At 36.9% G+C, this 20,781-nt stretch overlaps 1 protein-coding gene across 1 annotated transcript in view; it reads right to left on the bottom strand.

Annotated features, from left to right (window-relative positions):
- Positions 1–20,781, bottom strand: part of ITGA1 (integrin subunit alpha 1) — a 163,429-nt gene that overhangs the window by 91,832 nt on the left and 50,816 nt on the right. Inside the window, exons 2-3 of the mRNA XM_081230400.1 lie at positions 13,457–13,574; positions 1,456–1,568 (exon numbers count right to left, since the gene is read on the bottom strand). Of these exons, the coding sequence (XP_081086526.1) occupies positions 1,456–1,568; positions 13,457–13,574 (231 nt within the window). The remainder of the gene's footprint in view (positions 1–1,455; positions 1,569–13,456; positions 13,575–20,781) is intronic.

Here is a 20,781-nt window from a genome sequence, read left to right as displayed (position 1 = left end):
CAACAGTGAGAGGTCCGCGTACCGCAAACAAACAAACAAACAAACAAAAAACTCTATTCCAGTTTCCAGTAATGGAGGAGTTGCTCTTATCAGAACAACTCTTCTGCAAATAACAACTATAAACTCTAGGAAAAGGAAAAAAAAATGTATGAAACAACAGTCTGAAGGCACTGGAAAGCAACCAAGAGCAGGCAGAAACTGGAAGGGAGTCTATACTTGTAAGAAGAGATTAGCACTGGATGAGTTTCCTGTTTTTGTGTTTGTTTGTTTTCCCCTAAGGGAAGGCCTGAGTTAGTGGCTAAACCTCAGATAGACCTCACAGTCTTCCTGTCTAGAAGAAACAGGACAGAGAATGGGGCAATGACAGTAGTGCCAAGTGAAGGGGGGCGTATCTTGGAAAGTAGAGCCACAAAAGGAGAGTTTGAATATATACAGATATTCTTTCCAAACATCTGAATGACCCGAACTGTACATGTGCGAGGTAAACTTCACATAGCCCAGCTAAAAAATTAGAAGAATTGAATAGAGATTTTAACTGCTTCCCACTGTTGTTTGGAAACTGAGTTCAGCCAAGTAAATTGCCTGCTAAAACTAAAAGTTAAGACTTTTCAAAGGCACATAACAGATCTAGAATCTCCACACTTAAAACTCAAAAGTTTAATCCAGGATACAATAAAAAATTACTAAACATAAGAAGAAACAGGAAAATGTGACCTAACCTCAAGAGGAAGGTAATAAATGGAAAGTGATGTTGAGATATTCTAGATGTTGGAATTATCAGGCAAGACATATTAAAGTAGCTATGCTCTTGAATGTAAAGAAGAAAATGTTCATAATAAACAAGTAGGAAATTGAAAAAAAGGAGAACTGAAAAATACAATATCTTAAATAAACCTGAAGAGGATGAGTCATTTCCATGGTACTTAATATTGCACAGAACACTGACAGGTTTCCAATTCCTGGATAGTTCTAGTAGGAATTTTCTAGTCATGTTCTAACTACGCTGATACTTCTATCAAATACATACATTTCAATATAAATTTACCTTTTGCAATTCTCTTTTTAAAATTTAAATTTTTATTTCTCGTGTTATTTTCTTTAAAAAAAAAACAAACACTAAGTTAAACTTTGTGGAGGAAGTGTGATGGATAGGTTTATTTAGAAGAGTTCTTTTTATGTTACCACTGGTTTTACAAAGGATTCTGAACAATGGAGGTGGTTACAAGTTACAAAACTAGTAAGACCTTCTATATCTATAGATATTCTATGATGAATTTCTAAAGCAAATGAAGGGTAAAAGGCATCAAAATGCCATTTTATGTAAATCTGAATAATAAAAATGGAAGAATGTTTATAGATTCCTTGTAAAGTTTTCCTGAGTTGGTTGAAATTCACTTTCAGTGAGAATGCTGGGCATAATTTAGGATCAGACTTTAACATTTTGACTTTACATACCTGGAAGATCCAACTTTATGCAAGGTAATGATTCACCTCTCCCAACTGGACACTTATAGACATCTCCAGTTCTGTTCTTGGGTTGTCCAACTAAAGGAGAACCAATAAGCACCCTGGAAATTAAATAACTCAATTAACATTTCTGAATAATGAGAAACATTTTATTTTTGTTACTGTATGACTAGTTCTAAGACGATTGACAGTAGTTCCCATAGACATAATTAGATAGCCATCCTCAGTTAGTAACTTAATGTTATCTAAAATAAGCAGAGTGTTTTCTTCAAATTGCAGATTGATTTAAATTTAAAAACAGTAAAATATATAGGAGAGAGACTTGAGAATATTTTATTTTCTTGTATTACATGTTACTTTAACACATTTTTTTTTATTTGGGGGCTGAAATCATAATTATTGGTTAAGCCTGCTGCTGTGTTAATTTACAAAACACACATGGAAGTATAAATGACTTTTTCTCACGAGGAATTGATAATGTCATAGAGAGGTCAGGAAATATAAACATTATATCATAAGATTTAATATTAGTATATGCTAGTTTGTAGGCACTTAAAATAAAGATAGTTATGAGACTCAGGTTTAAAATCACTTGTTTTTTTAGACAGAAGTATGAAATCACTCTAATAATAATTAATGGAAAAAATATAATCATGATTTATTTTAGTCCTAGCAAGCCATTTAACAAGGTTTCCTATGATATCTTCAGGAATAGGATGGGTGAATGTGGTTGAATGTTAAGGTACTTGTTGGGATCCACAGCTGCTGATTCACTGCTGGCTAAACAGCTATATCCAAACACACTGATTACTAATATGTATAAAATGGATAACTAATAAGAACCTGCTGTATAAAAAAATAAATAAAATAAAATTTAAAAAAAAACAAAGAAAAAAAAACAAAGACACTGATTACTAGCAACAAAAGGACTCTAATTATATACCATAAGACTGCACTTGGGATTGACTTAGCCTATATCTTTGTTAAAGACTTAAGTGAAGACACAGAAAGCATAAAGGTACTCATTAAGTAAATCAAAATACCAATTTGGGCATTCAGAAGTGTCAACATTCTGGAACAAAAACTTGAACTAGTAAAGTTTAATAAGAACCTATGTAAATAACTTCACTTAACTGTGTACTATTATCTACATCAGTACAGAATGTGGGAAATCTGACTTAATAGTAGTTCATGTGAAAAAGTCATGGAGGATTTAGTTGACAGCAAGAAAACATGAGCCAACAGTGTATTTTAGTGCCAAAAATGGTAATGTGACCGTAGGCATCATTGCTAGAAATAGATGCCCTGGTCAAGGAAAGTGATAGCCTTTCTGTGCTCTGCACTGTCGGGCCATGTCTGGAATCTCCAAAATTAAGAGGGACATAGGCACAATGGAATGTATTTAGGAGACTGACTCAGACAGTTAAGATTCTGGTAATTTTGTCAGACCAGAGATGCTTGAGGGGAAGTTGAGGACGTTTAGCATGGAGAAGAAAATGTCTGAAGGAGAGTTGAAATGTTGTGAAGGAGTGCAGGTGGATTGGGCATTCTTTTTTAAATTTTTCAAAATTTGAAAGTTTGTCATATTGAAAAGGGATGGGATTTATTCTGTGTAAGTCCTTTGGACAAAGCTAGTATTATGGAAATAAGTTTTACAACAATTGCAAATACTGAATTGTTGAACAGACTCCCTAAAACATAGTTGTGATATAATACCTTTGCAAAGCCATTTCTGATATACATAAATAACCATAAAAATGTTCAAACCCCTTAACGTATAATTCTTACTTCTGGGAATCTATCCTAAAAAAATGACCTAAATTAAAGGAAACAAGCTTAATGCATAAAGATATAATGCTTATAGTGGTATATATAATCATGAAAGTTTAAAAGAAGTCTGATCAACAGCAAGACTAATTAATTATTGTAGGTTCATTCCATAGAATATTGTGCAGTCATAAAAAAATAGTTAATAAGACTGCATGGTAGGATAAAAAATTAGTTATGACCTAATTTAAAGTAAAAACCTACCTAATTTATTGAAAAACTATGACAATTTGAAGTGAAAGATACCAAATTATATTCAGTGTACTTATTAGAATAGCAATGATAAAAACAGCCAGCATTTATTGAATTTATACCATGCGCAGAACACTCTTTTAAGTGTTTTCCATGTCCTAAGTAATTTAACCCTCTCCATAAAATATAGCATGAACTTTGGTGCCAGACTTCATGAGTTCAAATCCTGGTTTTACCCTTTACTTAGTTGTATGGTTTAGGACAAGCCAGTTATCCTCTGCGCTTTAGTTCCTTCATCTGTAAAATGGAAATAATAAGAGTAGCTACCTGACATGATCATCATGAACATTAAATGAGCTAATGTATATAGAATGCTTAGTACAGTATTTGGCTTATAACATGTGCTATCTAAGTGTTGGTTCTTTTTATTATTAGATACATATTTTCAGATGATGGACAACTCTATCTATGTAGAACATAGATTAAAAGGGAGTACACCAAAAAACAAATTCTATTAAGGAAATTATGTTTAGGCTTTAAGTTTTTTTTCCCCAATTTTTCAAAACCTTTTGTAATGTGATTGATTAAACTAGCTTTATAGTTAAAACAGTTTGGAGAAAAGTAGTGGATATGTTATGAAAGTATTTAAGTTGAGATTAGACAGATTGATTAATGTTTATTAAGAAAATCCTACATGCTCAGCATTAATGGCAGGCCCTGGGAATGTAAACTGGATAAAACACAATTTTTAAGGTGGCTTAAAACTTAGGGGAGAAGCAAAAATATAAATGTACTATTACCATATTGAATAGGTCTGAACTTGGTGCAGTTTCAGCAAAGTCTCAGAAGCAAGAAGGGATGCACATGGCTCTTTCAGTTAAGTTCAAGTAACTCAGTGTACCTGGAGTGGAACTTGAGTCTGGCAAGGTAAATAGGGTCCAGATCACATGTCCTTACAGTGCACTTTAAGAACTTTGGATTTATTGTATGGAGGGGAGAGTTGGGAACTACTGAAGCTTTTAAAGAGGGATGTGGGACTTCCTGGTGGTCCAGTGGTAAAGAATCCACCTTCCAATGCAGGGGACACAGGTTCAATCCCTGGTTGGGGAACTAAGATCCTACATGCCGCGGGGCAGCTAAGCTCGCGCACTGCAACTACTGAGCTTGTGCACCTAACTGGAGCCCACATGCTGCAAACTACAGAGCCCACATGCCCTGGAGCCTGCGTGCCACAACTAGAGAAGAGGAAACCCACACGCCACAACTAGAGAGACGCCCACGCACCACAACGGAGAGCCCGTGGGCCGCAATGAAAAATCCCGCATGCCTCAAAGAACATGCCGCGTGACACAACAAAGACCCGATGCAGCCAAAAATAAAATAAATAAATAATAAATAAATCTTAAACAAAAATAAAGAGGGATGTGACATGATCAGCCCTGATTTATAAAGAGTTTTTACTTGTAGTGTCATGAATAAATTGTGAAAAGGGGCAAATTAGACTCAGAGACTGAAGGCAAGAGTTCCTAAAGTAATCCAGATAGGAAAGGAAGACCTGAATTAAGGAAGTAGAGAGGAAGGGGATAACCAATTCTAGAAATATTTATAATATAAGCTGTATTAGTTTGGGTTCCCCCAAAAGCAGACTGCTATATATAGATTTTGAGGAGGCAATTCCAAGTAGGCACAAATGTGGAGGTGGGGGAAATGATAGAGGGAAGGAAGAAGGGCCAATAAAGCGTGCACTGTTAAGTGTTACTTCTGTAGGCATCTAGGCTCAGTCTTGCTGGGGAACATCTCAGAAACCACATGGAACATATAGGAGCATGCCATGAGCATGGTTGAGGCCCTAAGAGTAAATGCTACCAACTCGAGAGAAGACAGAGCAAGAAGACATCTGAAGGTTGACATCTAGGGGAAAATAACACAAGAATTTAATGAGTGGAGGAAGAAAACTGGTAGGAGTGATCAGAAAGGGAAAGAGAGAATCAGAAAACAGTGATGTCACAGAAGCCAGAGAAGGAAAGAATATCAAGAATGGGAGCCGTGAGTGTCGAGCAGACTTCATTTTAAGTAACCTGGCTAAAAATGAGGAAGATGGGCCATATTAATAAACTTGGGCTTCTTTTTTTCAAGCAAACCATTCAGGGTTTGAGGCAAGTTTACATTTATGATGGAGGAAACCTGGATATGGTAAAATAATGGTATCCAGAGGTTTGTAAGTGTGGTGTATAGTTTGGAGGTTTATGCACCTTTGTGATGTGACATTGTCCCTCTTTGTCCTTCATTGAGGCAGAATCTAGTTTTCCTCCTGTTGAAACTGAGATTCGCTTGATAAATAGAATGCAGCAGATATGACACTGTGACTTCGGATACTAGGCCTTAAAAAGCATTGCAGGTTACATTTGACCTTCTTTTGGAAATCTGAGACCACCATGCTATGAAGAGGCGCAGTCTCGCCTAATGGAGGATGAGAGGTCACACGGAGGAGAAGCAATGTTTGAGGAGGTAGCAGAACTTCAGACAGGGGAGTTAAACCATCATGGACCCTCCAGCCCTAACTGAGGTACCTGATGACTGCACCTGCATAAATGAGCATTCATGAGTACCCCAGGCAGCAGGGGAACACCTATTCAATCCTTAAAATCCTGAGAAATAATCAATTATTGTTGTTTTAATCCAATAAGTTTTGGGGTGATTTGTTACAAAGCAACAGATAGCTCAAACAGGAAGGGAGGGTAAAGTTTTGATCTAGTAGCCCCTCCCTCCCTCCCTCCCTCCCTCCCTCCCTCCATTCCTTCTTTGGAAAACAGTAGCTATAGTCATCTAGTGAGATTTAGGGGTAGAGGTAGTAGGGTGGTGGGCTTGTGGAGAGTAATAAAAATTTAAATGGACAAGGCATACATAGGCCAGTCATGCAACCCATCAGGTTAAGATGAAGTAGGTAACAGCTCATCAGGGATGTTTTGGAAGGTGTTTCTTCTATAGATATAAGACAGGCCTCCAAAGACCGTTCCAATTCTAAGATTCCATCATCTGAATAGCACAAATTATAAGTGTATGGAGGAGTACTAATTAGCTGGAAAACATGAACCAATAACTGGGGAAAATCTAGAACAATCTATAAAAAAGTGAGTTCTGAACAGTATGTTAATATAAAGTTATTAGGTTATAAGGCAGGAGAGAAGAGAGATCACAGATAGCCCAGGCAAAAATGTGGAAACAGGAGCATGAGGGCTGAAAATGGAAGGTAATGAGGAAGTATGGGTGACTGGAACACAGCATAAAGCTTCTGTATAACCTGGGGCAGGAAGGTTGAGACTGGCAAGCAGTAGACTTTGAAGGAAACGTTCTGGAATTTATATTTGAACTCTAGGGCAATAGAAACCTCTAGAGTATGATGATAATTGGAAATAACCTGATATAGCAACTGGAGCCATGGCCTATTGTATATTCTGGATAAGTAAAGCCTGGGGTGTGAGAACTCAGAAAACGGTAGAGTGTAGTTGGCTAGGGCTGAGACAGGGAGCTTGAGAGTTGGGATCAGTGATAAAGAATGGGTAAGCAGGACACAGGATGTAGGATATAAAACAAATTTGTGTATTTCTGACATCGAACATGCAACTCTGGAATATATCCCACCCCTTAATCCTAAGAAAGCCTCACTTTTCCCAAGCTGCATAAAAATGACAAGATCCTAGAAAAATATCAGCATAGAGTTTATGGAATTTTAGGAATCTTCAGTATTCTCAAGCCCCACTATCTTGCTCTATTTTTTCTCACAGCACTTATTACATTCTGACATATAACCTACCTGTTTATTAAGTTTATTATTTGGTTTTTGTTTGTCCATCCCAATAGAATATAAACTCCACAACAGCAGGCATTTTCACCTATTCATTCACTCATATATCCTGAGTGACTATAACAGAGCCAGATATAAAAATCAGCATTCGATAAATATTTATTGAATGAATAAATTATGACTGCATCAGATGCTCTAAGAATCTGAATAAGGAATACCTGGTCATTCATGTGACAGCTAAGAGGTTCTAACTGTGAAGTCTTTTGTTTTTTTCATTTTAGAGGCTGGATATTTTGCTTAAGCAGAATGCCATATATGCCTTTGGGTGCCACAGCAGGCATTTCCACAGGTCAAGGTTGTAGAGAATCCTTGCTGTTGTAGGAGCAAACTGGCTGAAGGCATAAGGCTGGGGTTCCACATCCTGGCCCTGTCACATGCGCTGTGTTAAACCTTTGGCAATTCATTCTCTGAGTCCCAGTTTCCTGTCTAGAAAATGAGGATAACAGTCATATTCACTCAAACACACAGGGTCAAGGTGAAGACCCAAAGCACATTGTTTCATGAGCGATGGATAATGTTACTTTAAACTTTAATGCAAGTTTGCTTTAACTCATTAAATTTTATTTATATTAAATTTCTGCTTTTTATATGATATTATTGCAATGATTTGTATGCAGATTGCAGATTAAAGAATGTTCTGGGTCTCATTATTGATCACTAGAGAAACACCTGATGAACTCAAAGATCATCAAAGTGAGAGAAACACTTCTTCTCCATGAAGAAGCTCCAAATATAATAAAATTTAATAAACTGAGAAATGCTTCCTATTCATAATAGTTATTTTTGTCAGTAGGACTGCTATTATATTTATTTGAAGGGTAGCTGGCCTCTGACTGCTCTGTTTCATATTTATATTTTTTTCTTCTGTAAAAGATAAGTTTCCTGGAGATTGTTGTCTCATATTTACATTATTTCTTTTCACCTAACTCTTTCCTGATCTCCAAGCCAAAGTCTGTATCAGAGTGCCAAGTACCTCCTGCCAGGCATTAAAAAACAAAACCCAAAAATCAACAGAGTAAGTGTTTAGTCATCTTAGAGAATGAAGTTATACAGTGGCCCCATGAGCTGTTGTGTTTTTCAGTCATGAAAGGTAGAGGGGTAGAAATGAGATGAACCAAAGAACTGATGTTTGGCAAAGAGGAAATTTCAACTTCAAAAGATATTATAAGCAATTTAAAATAAACTTTATATTAAAATCTGTGAGAGAAAATTTGATAAAACTTTTAAAAAGTCTTTTCACCCCAAGCTTGAATAGGCTTTATTTAAAACACACATACATTGGAAACAGGGCATCAGTCACTTGAGCCCACTAGTAAACCTTACCTGGCACAAAGCAGGGTCCTCTAGGGTAAAGGCATGAAGCCAGTACATTTTGATATATATTGGGTTGGGGATTGGCTAGGGAAGTATTTGCGTCATGAGAATCTATTTTGAAAAGACAGCCCACTGAAGTCACCGAAGCCCCTAAGCATGGATGCTTAGATAGCACTCAGAGGGGTGGGTGCACATGCTGGAAGGAAGGAAGCAAAGAACAACAAAGAGTGGAAAGCCCCACATCAGCATCTCATTTTTTTCCCATCTGGCAGAGCCCTGCTATACTGGTGATTACCGGTAACTCTGGAAGGCTGCGCAATGCTGAGCATATTTGAGTTTCTTCTCTTCAAAGCAAAATTATTAAACCAATTGTATTCTTTGTGATTCTTCTGAACCACATTGCAGTTACTTGGATGCTCCAGCTCATGCTAATCATAATGAACAACAGCTGAATTTAATCAGAGGTATAATGTGTTCTGCTACTGAAAAAACATGTGGCTTCTGAGCCAAAGATATAAAGTAGGTTATACTCCACAGGAAACTTCTGAAACATAAAGGGGGCATAGGCCGCCTTTTCTGTTAACTGTTTATTCTTTCCAAAGATTTAAACTAATGCTTTTCAAATACACAGACTGCACTTGTTATGGGTCAGAAAAGTACTCCTTTATGCATACTTCAGCAAGATGTAAGATGGGTCAGGATGATTTTTTTTAAAATGTGAGGTTGCTGAGCTTACAAACATGACCTGTAAATATGATTTACGCAGATGCCCACCTCTGGAGAAAATTAAATAACAAAATTCATGTTCTCCCAAATATGTCAATTATTTCATAGTCCATTTCTTAAAGTAAGTCTGCATCCTGATTTTATCAACACTTACAGAATATCCAAACATATTACTAAAATTTATTTTGCATGACCAGTGCCTGGATCTCTTTAGAATGGTATGTTGCTACCATGCCATCCTTAAAGATTTGGACATTTAGATTTTTGTAGTTTACTTACTTTTAAATTCAATTGGCCACAATGTTTTTGTTTTCCTGATTTTTCACACCTTTTCCGTAAAATCATTGTAAATATGGAATGTCAGAATGGAATCAAAGTATCTGACATCCACATATACATTCAAATGCTCATAAACTCTCACACACATATTAAAATGTAAAGTATTATACATCAGATACAGTTATTATCAACATTTACTTTTTAATATAGTTCTAATAAGGACAACAGTCCTACACTGGGAGTGGAGAGACTTGAGTCCTATTTTCTGCTCTGGCCCCAAGTAGTTATATTTCCCTAGGGGAGTCACTTAAAAAAAAAAAAACACTTTATTGAAGTATGAAAGACATACACAAAGCTGTACCAGTTTAATGTATACAACTTGATGAGTTTGGAGATAAGTATGCATCCTTAAAACCATCACCACAATCTATGCCATAAACATATCCATCACCTCCAAAAGTTTCCTCCTGCTTTCTTTAGTAGTGGTTGTTGCTATTTATTGTTATTATTATTGTTTTGTGATAAGAACACAACTTAAGATCTACCTTCTTAACAAATTTTAAGTGTACAACACAGTATTGCTAACTATAGGCACTGTGCTGTATAGTAAATCTCTAGGATTTATTCATCTTGTTTAACTGAAACTTTGTACCCTTTGACTAATGTTTCCTTGTTTTCCCCTCCTCTGAACCCCTGGTAGCCACCATTCTATGCTCTGCTTTTACGAGTCTGACTAATTTAGGTTCCTCATATAAGTGGAGTCATGTGGTATTTGTCCTGCATCAGGCTTATCTCACTTAGCAAGATGTCCCCCAGGTCCATCCATGTTGTCTCAAATGGAAAAATGTTCCTCTTTTTTTAAGGCAGAATAATATTCTACTGTATGTATATAACATATTTTAAAAATCTATTTATCTGACAATGGACATTTAGATTGCTTTCAAGTCTTGGTTATTGTGAATAATGCTGCAATGAACACGTGAATAATGCAGATATCTGTTTGAGATCTTGATTTCAATTCCTTTGGATATTTACCCAGAACTGGGTAGCTCTATTTTCAATTTTTTTGAGGAACCTCTATATTGTTTTCCATAGTGGCTGCACCAATTTACTGTCCCACTAACGTGTACAAACGTTCCCTTTTCTCCACATTCTTGCCAACACTTTGTTTTGATACTAGTTATGAGAGAGTCACTTTTAACCTTACTTTATATGTGTTTTGTTTTTTCATCAATGAGAACAGGAAGTTAAACTAGATTCAGTTGTTCAGCCAACTGAGTTGAGTGCATTATTGAGTGCATATTATGCTTAAGGTCCTGGGCCAGATGCTGGGCAATGCACAGGATTGCAAGCGGGAACCAAAACCAGTTCTTGCTTTCTAAACATTTTCCCTAATACATTAACTTCTCCCTCTTTCTGTTTTCCATTTTGAAGTTTCCAAGCACCTAGACATTACCTTGAACTCAAGCTGCTTAAAACCATACTCATCAACTTCCTGATAAAACTGATTTTCCTTTCCTGTACATTTGTCTCTGAATGACTACCCACTTCCCGGTAATCCAGTGTAGACATTTTGGAATATGTTTGACACCTCCTACACCTTCAATTGCCATTCCCAGACTTCCACTAAGACAATTATTCACCTACATTTATCTTGGGTACACTATTCTTTCATTGCAGTTCGCCCTCCTTGTCCAGGCTTCATTGTTTAAGCAGATTGCTGTTCTTGCTTGCCTATGGATTTCCCCGATTTCAGGCACTCCTTTCTCCAATCCAATCTATACATAATTTCCTAAACTAAGTTTCATAAAACAACCTATAATGGCTTCTCAGTACCCTCTACTTAGGTACAAGCTCCTTTGTCTGGCTTTTAAGGTCCTTCCCCTCTATCATCCCAACGTCAGACCTGTTTGCTTACTAACACTCTCACTTATCCTCAGGTCTATGCCCTTGTTTATGTAGCTTCCCAGCTTGGAGTGACATCTCTTCTGTTATTGAAAGGTAAGTCATCTTTCAAGATTCAGCTTAAGAATCAAGCATCATTTCCTCCTTCTTGAACTGAAGAGATTGTATGGGTGCACTAAAGTTCCAAGAGGAAATATGAATGCCTTCTTACTCCACTAAGATTCATTCAGATAATTCAGGGCTTCTGATAGCAGACTGCCCTAAAATCAGAGACAGGATGGGATGAGGGACGAAGCTTACAGGCTTTCCTCATTATCAGAGAATGAAGACCAGACTTTCATAAAATCTGCTAACAATACAGTCATCCCTCGGCATCCATGGGGGATTGGTTCCAGGACCCCAGTGGCTACAAAACTTCGCATGTGCTCAAGTCCCTTATATAAAACGGCCTGGTACAGTCCGCCCACCGCAACTCTGGTACCATAGTTGGTTTAATTAGCGAATGCGAAACCTGTGAATGGGAAGGGCTGACTGTTATTTGACTATTCTTTAAAAAGACAGTTCATTTTAAGTAGGTAGTTTAAGACTTTAAGGTTTGCTATTCCTCTTTAAAATTTATGTAACTATTAGTAATAAGTGAAAATTCACTGTAATATGTGTTTTATGTAAAAGTTAAGCTTTTTAAGAAAAACATGCACTGAGTGACAGTTTATTCTAGCTTATGCACAAAGGAGAAGCTTGACCAGTTGGCCCACTCACATTATTCTCCCAGAGGTAGAACTCCCTGATTGCAGACATAATGCCTAAAAGAATAAAATTAGTGTCTAAAGGGATGACTTTATCCGTTTAACCTTAAAAAAGGAGGTGGGTGGTAAAGTGAGAGCATAGGATTGAAGGACAGAGGATATAAAAACTCATACTCTATTATTAGATGTCTTATCTGAGATATTTATAGGGAGAGAAGAAGAGTGAAGCACCTCCATAAATTTTAGTTTATACCCAGGATACAATATCTGTACTTGAAAAATGTGAGAACTCAAATTCTTACTTTGATACTATTTAGAGGATTATTGTCAAATTAAGCAAGTCTAGAAGGTAAAGTGAAATATCGAAAAGTCACATCTTTTCATCTGTGAAATATAGTAGAGAGATAGCTCACTGTTTTCCACATAGATATAGATCCATTTTTGTTTGTATTACTGTAGTTACTAGAAAAATGGGCTTGTTTAGTTTAAGTTACTAAAGTGAAGCAAAGTTTAACTCCTGTTCTCTTTTTCTACAAGGTCCAATTAAAAAAAAAAAGACTCACTGAAAATTATGTTAAATATAAAGCAAAAGAACTCTAATAATTTTGTATAATTTTCAAAAGTTAAATATGCTTTAAAAAAACCATACTAAAGTGAACTTAACCAATATTAAAGGGTTTTTAAAGTGTATAAAAGAAATTCAGTAAGGTTCATTATAAGTAATAGACCAAATTCAGTAGGTTAGTAAAGCACCAAAAATATAAGCCCAATATTATATTGGAAGTGATCTCATCTGCCTCCCAATACCTCCTGCTGAATTTCAGCCATGCTAAAATGAGAACAATGAAAGAACTCTTGCCAGAATAACATAATTACAAAACAATGACTATTTTGGATAAGGATCTTCCTTGAGGTCAACCCAGGTTTCAACAGAATCACTAACCATGTCTTTTAATATTGCCAAGGAATTTTTCCTTTTTCACTTTTTCAGTTTTCATTACCAAATGATTAGACTGCATTTCCTACCATAAATGATTCATTCTAAGTCTCATTCATAAAATGAACTGTAACCAAATAATATTTTCCATTACCTTGTAAGAAAACTAAACAACAACAACAAAACCCATTAACTTACCATTTTCCTTCTTCATTTTCATATTGTTGAACAGTATATCCAAACATGTCCTCCACTGGGCCGCTGAAAGTCAGTGAGTTTTTCACATCAACATTGAATGATATGCAGAAGCCTAGAACTTTAAGAGGGAAAACAAAGTCCAGTTACATAGAGTTAACTAAGATTCCACTATGTTTTGAATTATGAAGGCACTCTTGAGGTTACCATTCAAAGCTGAGCACTTATTAAAAAGGGCAATGACGCTCAAAGAATGGGAACAAGAAAGGTCTGCAATGTTAACTGTATTACTGACTGGAAATCAACACAATGACTTTAAAGAACATAGGTATTAACATTCAAACAAAATCCCATAGTAATTCAGTATCTGTACCCTTCCCAGAACTAAAGATTTCAGAATGTGTGGGAAGGAGCTGGCAGAAACTCATGCTCACACAAGACTAATGCAGTCACAGATAATTTTCCAGTAGTGATCCCTACAGCAAACCATGGCCACTATGAAATGTAAACAGCTTCACTTTCCTGTTTTGACAACAGAGAATACAAGCATCACCATTTAAGCCTCGAGAGGTAGCTTCCTCCTTGCTGCTACGAAAGGAAAGGCAAGCTGACTGTTTCCACCCAGAGCTGGCTTATGCAGGCTCGAGATTTGCTCTGCTTCCCTCTCTGAATCAAGCAGTGGACGGAAGCTTATACTTAACACTGACGTTTCCTTCTAGTGTTGGTGGTGATAGCCTCACAGGTTGAGAGGCTAATCTGTTGAGATTAAATTCGATAATACATCTAAAGAGTTTACTCAACGTCTGGCACACACTACATATTCATTGAGGGTTAAATCTCTTCAATTTCTTTGTAGTTCAGGTAATGGAAATCTTTTATAGGTGAGTCTCTCTCCTGAAAGTGTTCTGGATGGTGCCAAATTCTCTCAAATGGATGGTGCCAAATTCCATCTCTGGTACTGGTTTTTAAAGCATACTTGTGAAGTTCCAAAGTATTCCCCTCCTAGGTGTAACTAAAAATTCTTCCCAAAGAGTACGTCCTTATAAAATCACACAGCATCATAAGGTATATTCAGAGGTGATTAAATTCACTTTCCTCTGTTAAAACCATGATATACAGCTGCATGTAAACAGAAAAAATTTCCTTCCTTATTCACTGTAAACTCTGCCATAAGTACAGTCTAAATTCAGACTCCAATTCATTCCATGCTCTAATTAATAACCTTCAAATTTTGGTAACAATATTAAATGCTTATTTGATGCACAAAATTGTACATAACTTAGAGAAAATTATTCTTCATAAAAAGATACTTCTGTATACCTACTTATAAAGTCTTCCTTTGATCTCCCCACCTGGAAATAATTTTTTAACTACTAAGCCCTCTTCTTTTATTATTTTAAAAAATCCCTCAGAGAAATAATTATTAAATACTATCTATGTTGTAGTTACCTGTGTGAGATTTTTTTCCCCCTAGATTGGAAAATTCTTAAAGGCAGGGACTCTCTTACTCATCTTCCTTATCTTTCCTCAAAAGGTAGCACAGCTCCTTGTACATAGATGGGCAATAACATATTCATAGAATGAAAGATAACACATTGAAGGAGAAAGTGGGCCAGTGGTAGATAGAAGCAAACTGGAAACTATTTAATCTTAGTTAAGGAAGACTTTATGGAGCTGGAAATTTTAAATTAGATTTTTAAGGAGAGGGAGAGATACAACTTGGCAGTGAGAGGAAAATATGTCCTAAGGATTTGGGAGGGTCTCTGCAAGTAATAAGATACAGAACGGGACAAATATGGTTGCAAGATCATAGAGAGATTTGCCTGGCTGGCGTGGAAGATGCAGAAAAGAATGGATGGGTAGCACAAGTCCGTTTATGTACATTTCCTGTTCATTCTTCAAGGATGATGGAGAACAGCTGGTTACCATTTTCTGCATAATGGCCTTTCATATATTCGAAGACAGTTTTAAACACTGTTCACTCTCTACTCCAAACTAAATAGTACACGTTCCTACTCTTTCCTCACAGTTTTTTTTGAACACTTTCAACAGATTATTTTTGATATGAGAGATACACAAAACAGTACTTCTGCTGCAGGATTTCTCAACTTTGGCACTATTGACATTTTGGGTCAGGAAATTCTTTGTTACGAGGGGCTACCCTATGCATTATAGGGTGTTTGACAACATCTGTGGCCCTAGCCATGTGATGTTAGCAGCCCCCCTGAGTTGTGAAGATCAAAAATGTCTCCAGACTCTGCCAATTTACCCTAGGGCTAAAATCACCCAGAGTTGAAAACCAAGGTATTATAGATAAAGAGCAGGAAACCACCACCAATGATTTTGTTGAAGAAGGTGCCTGAAAACAAACTGTGGCCTGCAGACCAGCAGCAGCTGCATCACCTGGGAGCTTGTGAGGGATCCAGAATCTCAGGCCCTCCCCAGATTTCCTGAATCAGTATCTACATCGCAGCAAGTTCCCCAGAAAACCAGACTCCTGTTAAGGTCTGAGAAGTACAGGTCTGTAATATGGTACTCCTCTCATAATGTTGATGCAGGTAACAGAATTTACCTAAATTAAAACTACTCACCATACTTTAGACATAAGGGGGAAAGGATTTCCTTTAATCAGGGTCAACTTCACCCCTCTTGAAGGGTTTTCCCAGAACTTCATCATCTTTAATATGTGCTTTCCCAAAGGGCATTCATGGTGCTCCTCAACATAAGACCAAGAGCTTTTGGTTTCCTTTTTGGGGCTTGTTTGTTTATTCTACATGTTGTGTGGAATGTCCGGGGGTGTGTGCTGCACTTTTTTTCATTTCCTGTCCTCAGAATTCCACAGGCAATTTGCCCAAAGTGATTGTAAATCAGCCTCTTTCATGTTTTCTAAGGCACCAAGGAGCCTGAAGCACAGGAGATGACATAAAAAAAAAAAATGGTTTACATCTTGTTCTTTTGATTTAAAGGAGTACATAAACAGTAAAAGCAGCTTCTCATAACTTTTAGTTCAATGTTCATGCTGTTATATTAATTTGTCTTGGAACTTTATGTGCCGGAAGTAAAGCAAAATCATACTTATTCTTTTTTATGTCATACTTAATTCTTAATCAAAGCTAAAAAAAAAGAGCAAACAGACCGAGGTGGCTTTAGGGGGCAACATAGGGTGAAAATGATGGGAAACATAGACAATAATCAGATGTCAAAAGTAAATCCTGATTTCACATGTACCAGCTAAAGAGAGAGTCTTTCCTTTAATAATATTAACAGCTATATAGTATACTTACTATGTGTTACACCTCACATGCTCCATCTCATTTAATTTGCTAACAAGCCTACAATCAAATACCATTATTATTACCATTGGACAGAATAAGAGAAGGAGACTTAAGATGATCGAGAAATTTGCCTACATTTCTTCAGGACTCCCAAATCATTTACATTAATCCAATTTTTATATCTTAGCACTAAAACTGGGAAGAGTTAGTAGAAGGTGACATGGGGATGAGTTTAGAAGAGAGGCTACTATGAATCCATGTAATTCCATCTTCTGAGAAGTAATTTGGGGAGGAGGCTCTTCCACAGTGGCCATGGCTGGGAGGATGCTGGGAGTGCGGGAAAGGTTGTCATAAGGAGATAAGTCATGGCTACCCAGCTAGATAAAGCTGTACTGGGACTTCAGCTAAAACACATACGTTTAGGTAGGAAAGAAGTGGAAAGGCTTGCTCCCCTTCAAATATGGTTATATGAGTTATGTATCTAAGGGCTAAAAGCTGAAGAGGATGATGAAGTTGTTGGTATTGAAGGATAGCTCTTGTGAAAGAGATCATTTTGTGCAATTTCTTTACTCTAGGATGGAATATGATATGTAAGACAACTAAATGAGAGAAAGAGAGAAAGAGGTGGAGAAGTAACCTACTGTTGTGCAATGTTTTCTGCTTACAAATATTTTCATATAAACAAAGGTATTGAGTGAGTCAGTAAACTGCAGAGGCTAGGAGGATAGCAGTCATTACTCTCTTTTTGTGTGCTGGAAACTGTAGCTCAGAGGGGTTAAGTGATTTGTCCAAGGTCAGGCTGTGCTAGTGGCAGAGATAAGACATCAACATTGGTCTTCTGAGGTCAAGTCATAGACTCACTATGACCAGAGTGCTATTAAGTTAGTAAGATTAATAAAAATAAAAAAATAACAACCCAGCTCAATAAAACCCTCAAATGGCCCATGAGAGCTCTGAATCATCTTGTAGCTTTGAAGCATTTGAGTGTAAGATTGGCAGGAAAAGCTGAATGAAGAGGGAAAAGTCTGGGCATCTCTAGTGGGCATTGACTTTCTTGTGGAAGGAAGATCCCCCTCCTTCACACATCCTCTGAGTTCCAAAAAAAGTCACTGAAGCCTGTTTGATTGTTTGCTTCTTAATGAAAAAAGTCTGTCTTTCATAGGGTGGTCCAGAAATTTTGACCTGGTAATATCCAGACTGGAGTATTTAATAGCCAATGGAATTCTGAATATTTTAATCTCCAAGCCCAAGGCAAGAGGGTATCAAATAATTGGTGACTAGGAATGTATGTTAAAATGCTATTGTTTTCTTCCAACAACTTCCTACACGTTTATCCAATCTAGACATAAATCATGCAATTAACATTATTTTATTATTTTTAATATAAAGAGTGAAACGATGATACACTAGTGAGATAGGAAATCATAGTAATTGTGTTATCATAGTTAATTAATGGTTTTAGAACAAATTCCTTGACAGTATAGAAAGATGGTGATCTTTAGAGATATATGAGCCTGGGCTTAAACCTAACACTTTCACTTATATTATTTATTCAATTATTCATATTTATTAAACTACTCCACAAATTTTAATCAAGTCTTTATTTTGGGTTGGATATATGTTAGGCCCTGGAGATACAGACATAAAAAGATGGTGCTCCTGTTTTCACAGATCTTATAGCCTAGCTGAGACAAAAATGGTAAGTGAAACCCAGTTTATCATATTTAAAAGAAGCTTATAAATATCTTCCAGGTATTGGCTGCTGTGAGATATACAAATTATTCATGTAGCAATAAAGAATTCTCAATAAGTGAGTTAACTGCTTTCATAGGTAGAATCCAAAGAGTCAGTTTACCATCTGGCATTTGAGTTTTCTTTTAGAAGTGGATTTCCCTCCATTCTGATGACCAATTTGTATATTGAAAAGTGATACAGATGTGTTATATTATTGGGGGTAGGACAGTGGGTTCATTGACTCATTTCAGTAGCAAAATTTCCTGTTTCTAAACCTAGCTGCAATGACATTTGTAAAGAAAATCTAAGATGAGGGTGTCAGGCCTTCCAAGTGGAAGGGCTAGCTGAGGAGGGCAAGTGATCCTGTCCTCTCAGTTAGATCCCTTGGATTCTCATCTCAGTCCCCCAAGTGGTGATGCATATTGCTGATGTCACCTAGGCTCTGAGCCAACAGCAAGTTGAGGCTTCTTTCACTCCAATGACAATCTACTTCCCTCTAACTGACTTCAGACATTTTAAGTCTATTCTAAGAACAGGATGAGCCTGCAGTGACTCTTCTAATACATTTAGGCCACACTGAGTCACCGTCTTCAGCCACCTGAGAATGAGAGAGCACACCTAGGAATGCAAGCTTTGTGTTGCAGAGCAGCAGACTTCTCTGTACTCCCCAAACCTGAGAGCTGGTATATCCTTATCTCTTGTTGTACCAAAGCCTTCAGATGAAAAGAGTTCATCCACCCCTGCTCGAGTGGATATAAACTCCCCAAATCATATATACTCACTATAACTAATTCTGTGATACATTAGGCATTTTACATTACTCCAAATTTAATTTTTTTACTCCTTAAATTCAAATAAAATATATTCAACTTTGAGGCACTCCAGGAGTTGGAAGAAAAACATTTTAATGATAAAAGTTGGTGAAAGATGGAAGGCCCTTCCTCACCTTGAAATATATAACAAAACATCTTTAAAGTATTCGTACTGTGTATCTGAAATCTTAATTAGTTTAAGTGAGTTGGAACTCAATTTTGTGTACATGTTGCCTTAACAGATAAAATTTAATCAAGAGTATAAGTGAATCTGTTCACAAAAGTGATAGCACTATACAATTCTAGTTGAAATCTGAGATGATTACTTTTATAGCATTGCAATCTTGAAAGCCAAAGAACTCCAGTGGTGAAGACACAGGAAGTAAAAATAGAATGAAAATAAGACAATATTAAAGCCTTGAGCACAGAGTATAGAATCAACACAAGTGTTTGGAAATGACGTCATAATCTCAAATACAGAAAATCTATATTTTCTGGAAAAAACACCATACCTAACTCACTGTCTCCTTCAAACAAGTGGAGCTTCCCTATACAGTTATGCAAGAAGAAAATCTGGCTCAATCAATCTCACCATTCAAAGTCCTTTCAACAGAAATGATGTAATATGTCAGCAAGATATCAACCTCCATCAGCAAGCCCAGAAAAGCCAATCCAAATAAATACCTCGATGATCAAGCATTTTCCAAGTTTCATCCTGGGAAGCTGCTTTTTAACTTCGGCTTGCTGTAGTGAGGGAATTGTTTTGACTTTCAGTACTAACGTCCTGTGGGCCTCCAGTTACTACAAATGGTATTTGAACTTCAAAGTGAGTGTGTGTATATGTGCATATCTGTATATGACTGGTAGGAAAGAGGCAAGGAGGTCTAATTCTTGGCACACAGTAGGTGTTTAATACAAGTTTGTTAAATGGAACAGGATGGAATAAACAGAGAAATGAAGTTTTTAGTATAAAGGTCATTCTGGCTGTAAGAACGTGTCTCCTTCCATAAGTGCTGCCCAGAATATTAAAATCCAATGGAGTGTTTCCCAAACATCCTTTGTTAAAAATCCCTATAAATTTTTGTAGTATCTACAGACATCTGTTTTTCCCCCATATCTTCCCACCACAAATAATTGCCTACTTTGCCAGCTCCTCTCAGACTGTGCCTTCTCCTGAAATTCTTAAACAGTCTCAGAACCCAACGCCTCCACCCTATAAGCATCGTCTCCTGGCTCTGTGTTTTACAGGATAAAAAAGCTGCAGAACCTTAGGGGTCCCTGGATCCCACTGTGGGAAACACAGCTTGTATGTTTGTGCAAGCAACATGAGCACAGAACTCTGTTCTCCAGCTGCCCTGGTGTCCTGAGAGCTGAACTCATTGCTTTCTGTGACTACACAGCATGGAGAGCTGCATATGGAAAGGCGTATTGCAATTCAAAACAGAGTAGGGTTGCACCCTATTTAAGTGTTTACCCAGATATATGACATATGAAGTCTTTAGATGTG

The sequence above is a fragment of the Mesoplodon bidens genome (assembly GCF_964165515.1).
Source record: "Mesoplodon bidens genome assembly, chromosome: 4".
Lineage (NCBI taxonomy): Eukaryota > Metazoa > Chordata > Mammalia > Artiodactyla > Ziphiidae > Mesoplodon > Mesoplodon bidens.
The sequence above is the reverse complement of the archived record's forward strand: the minus strand, read 5'-3'. Positions and strand labels throughout refer to the sequence as shown.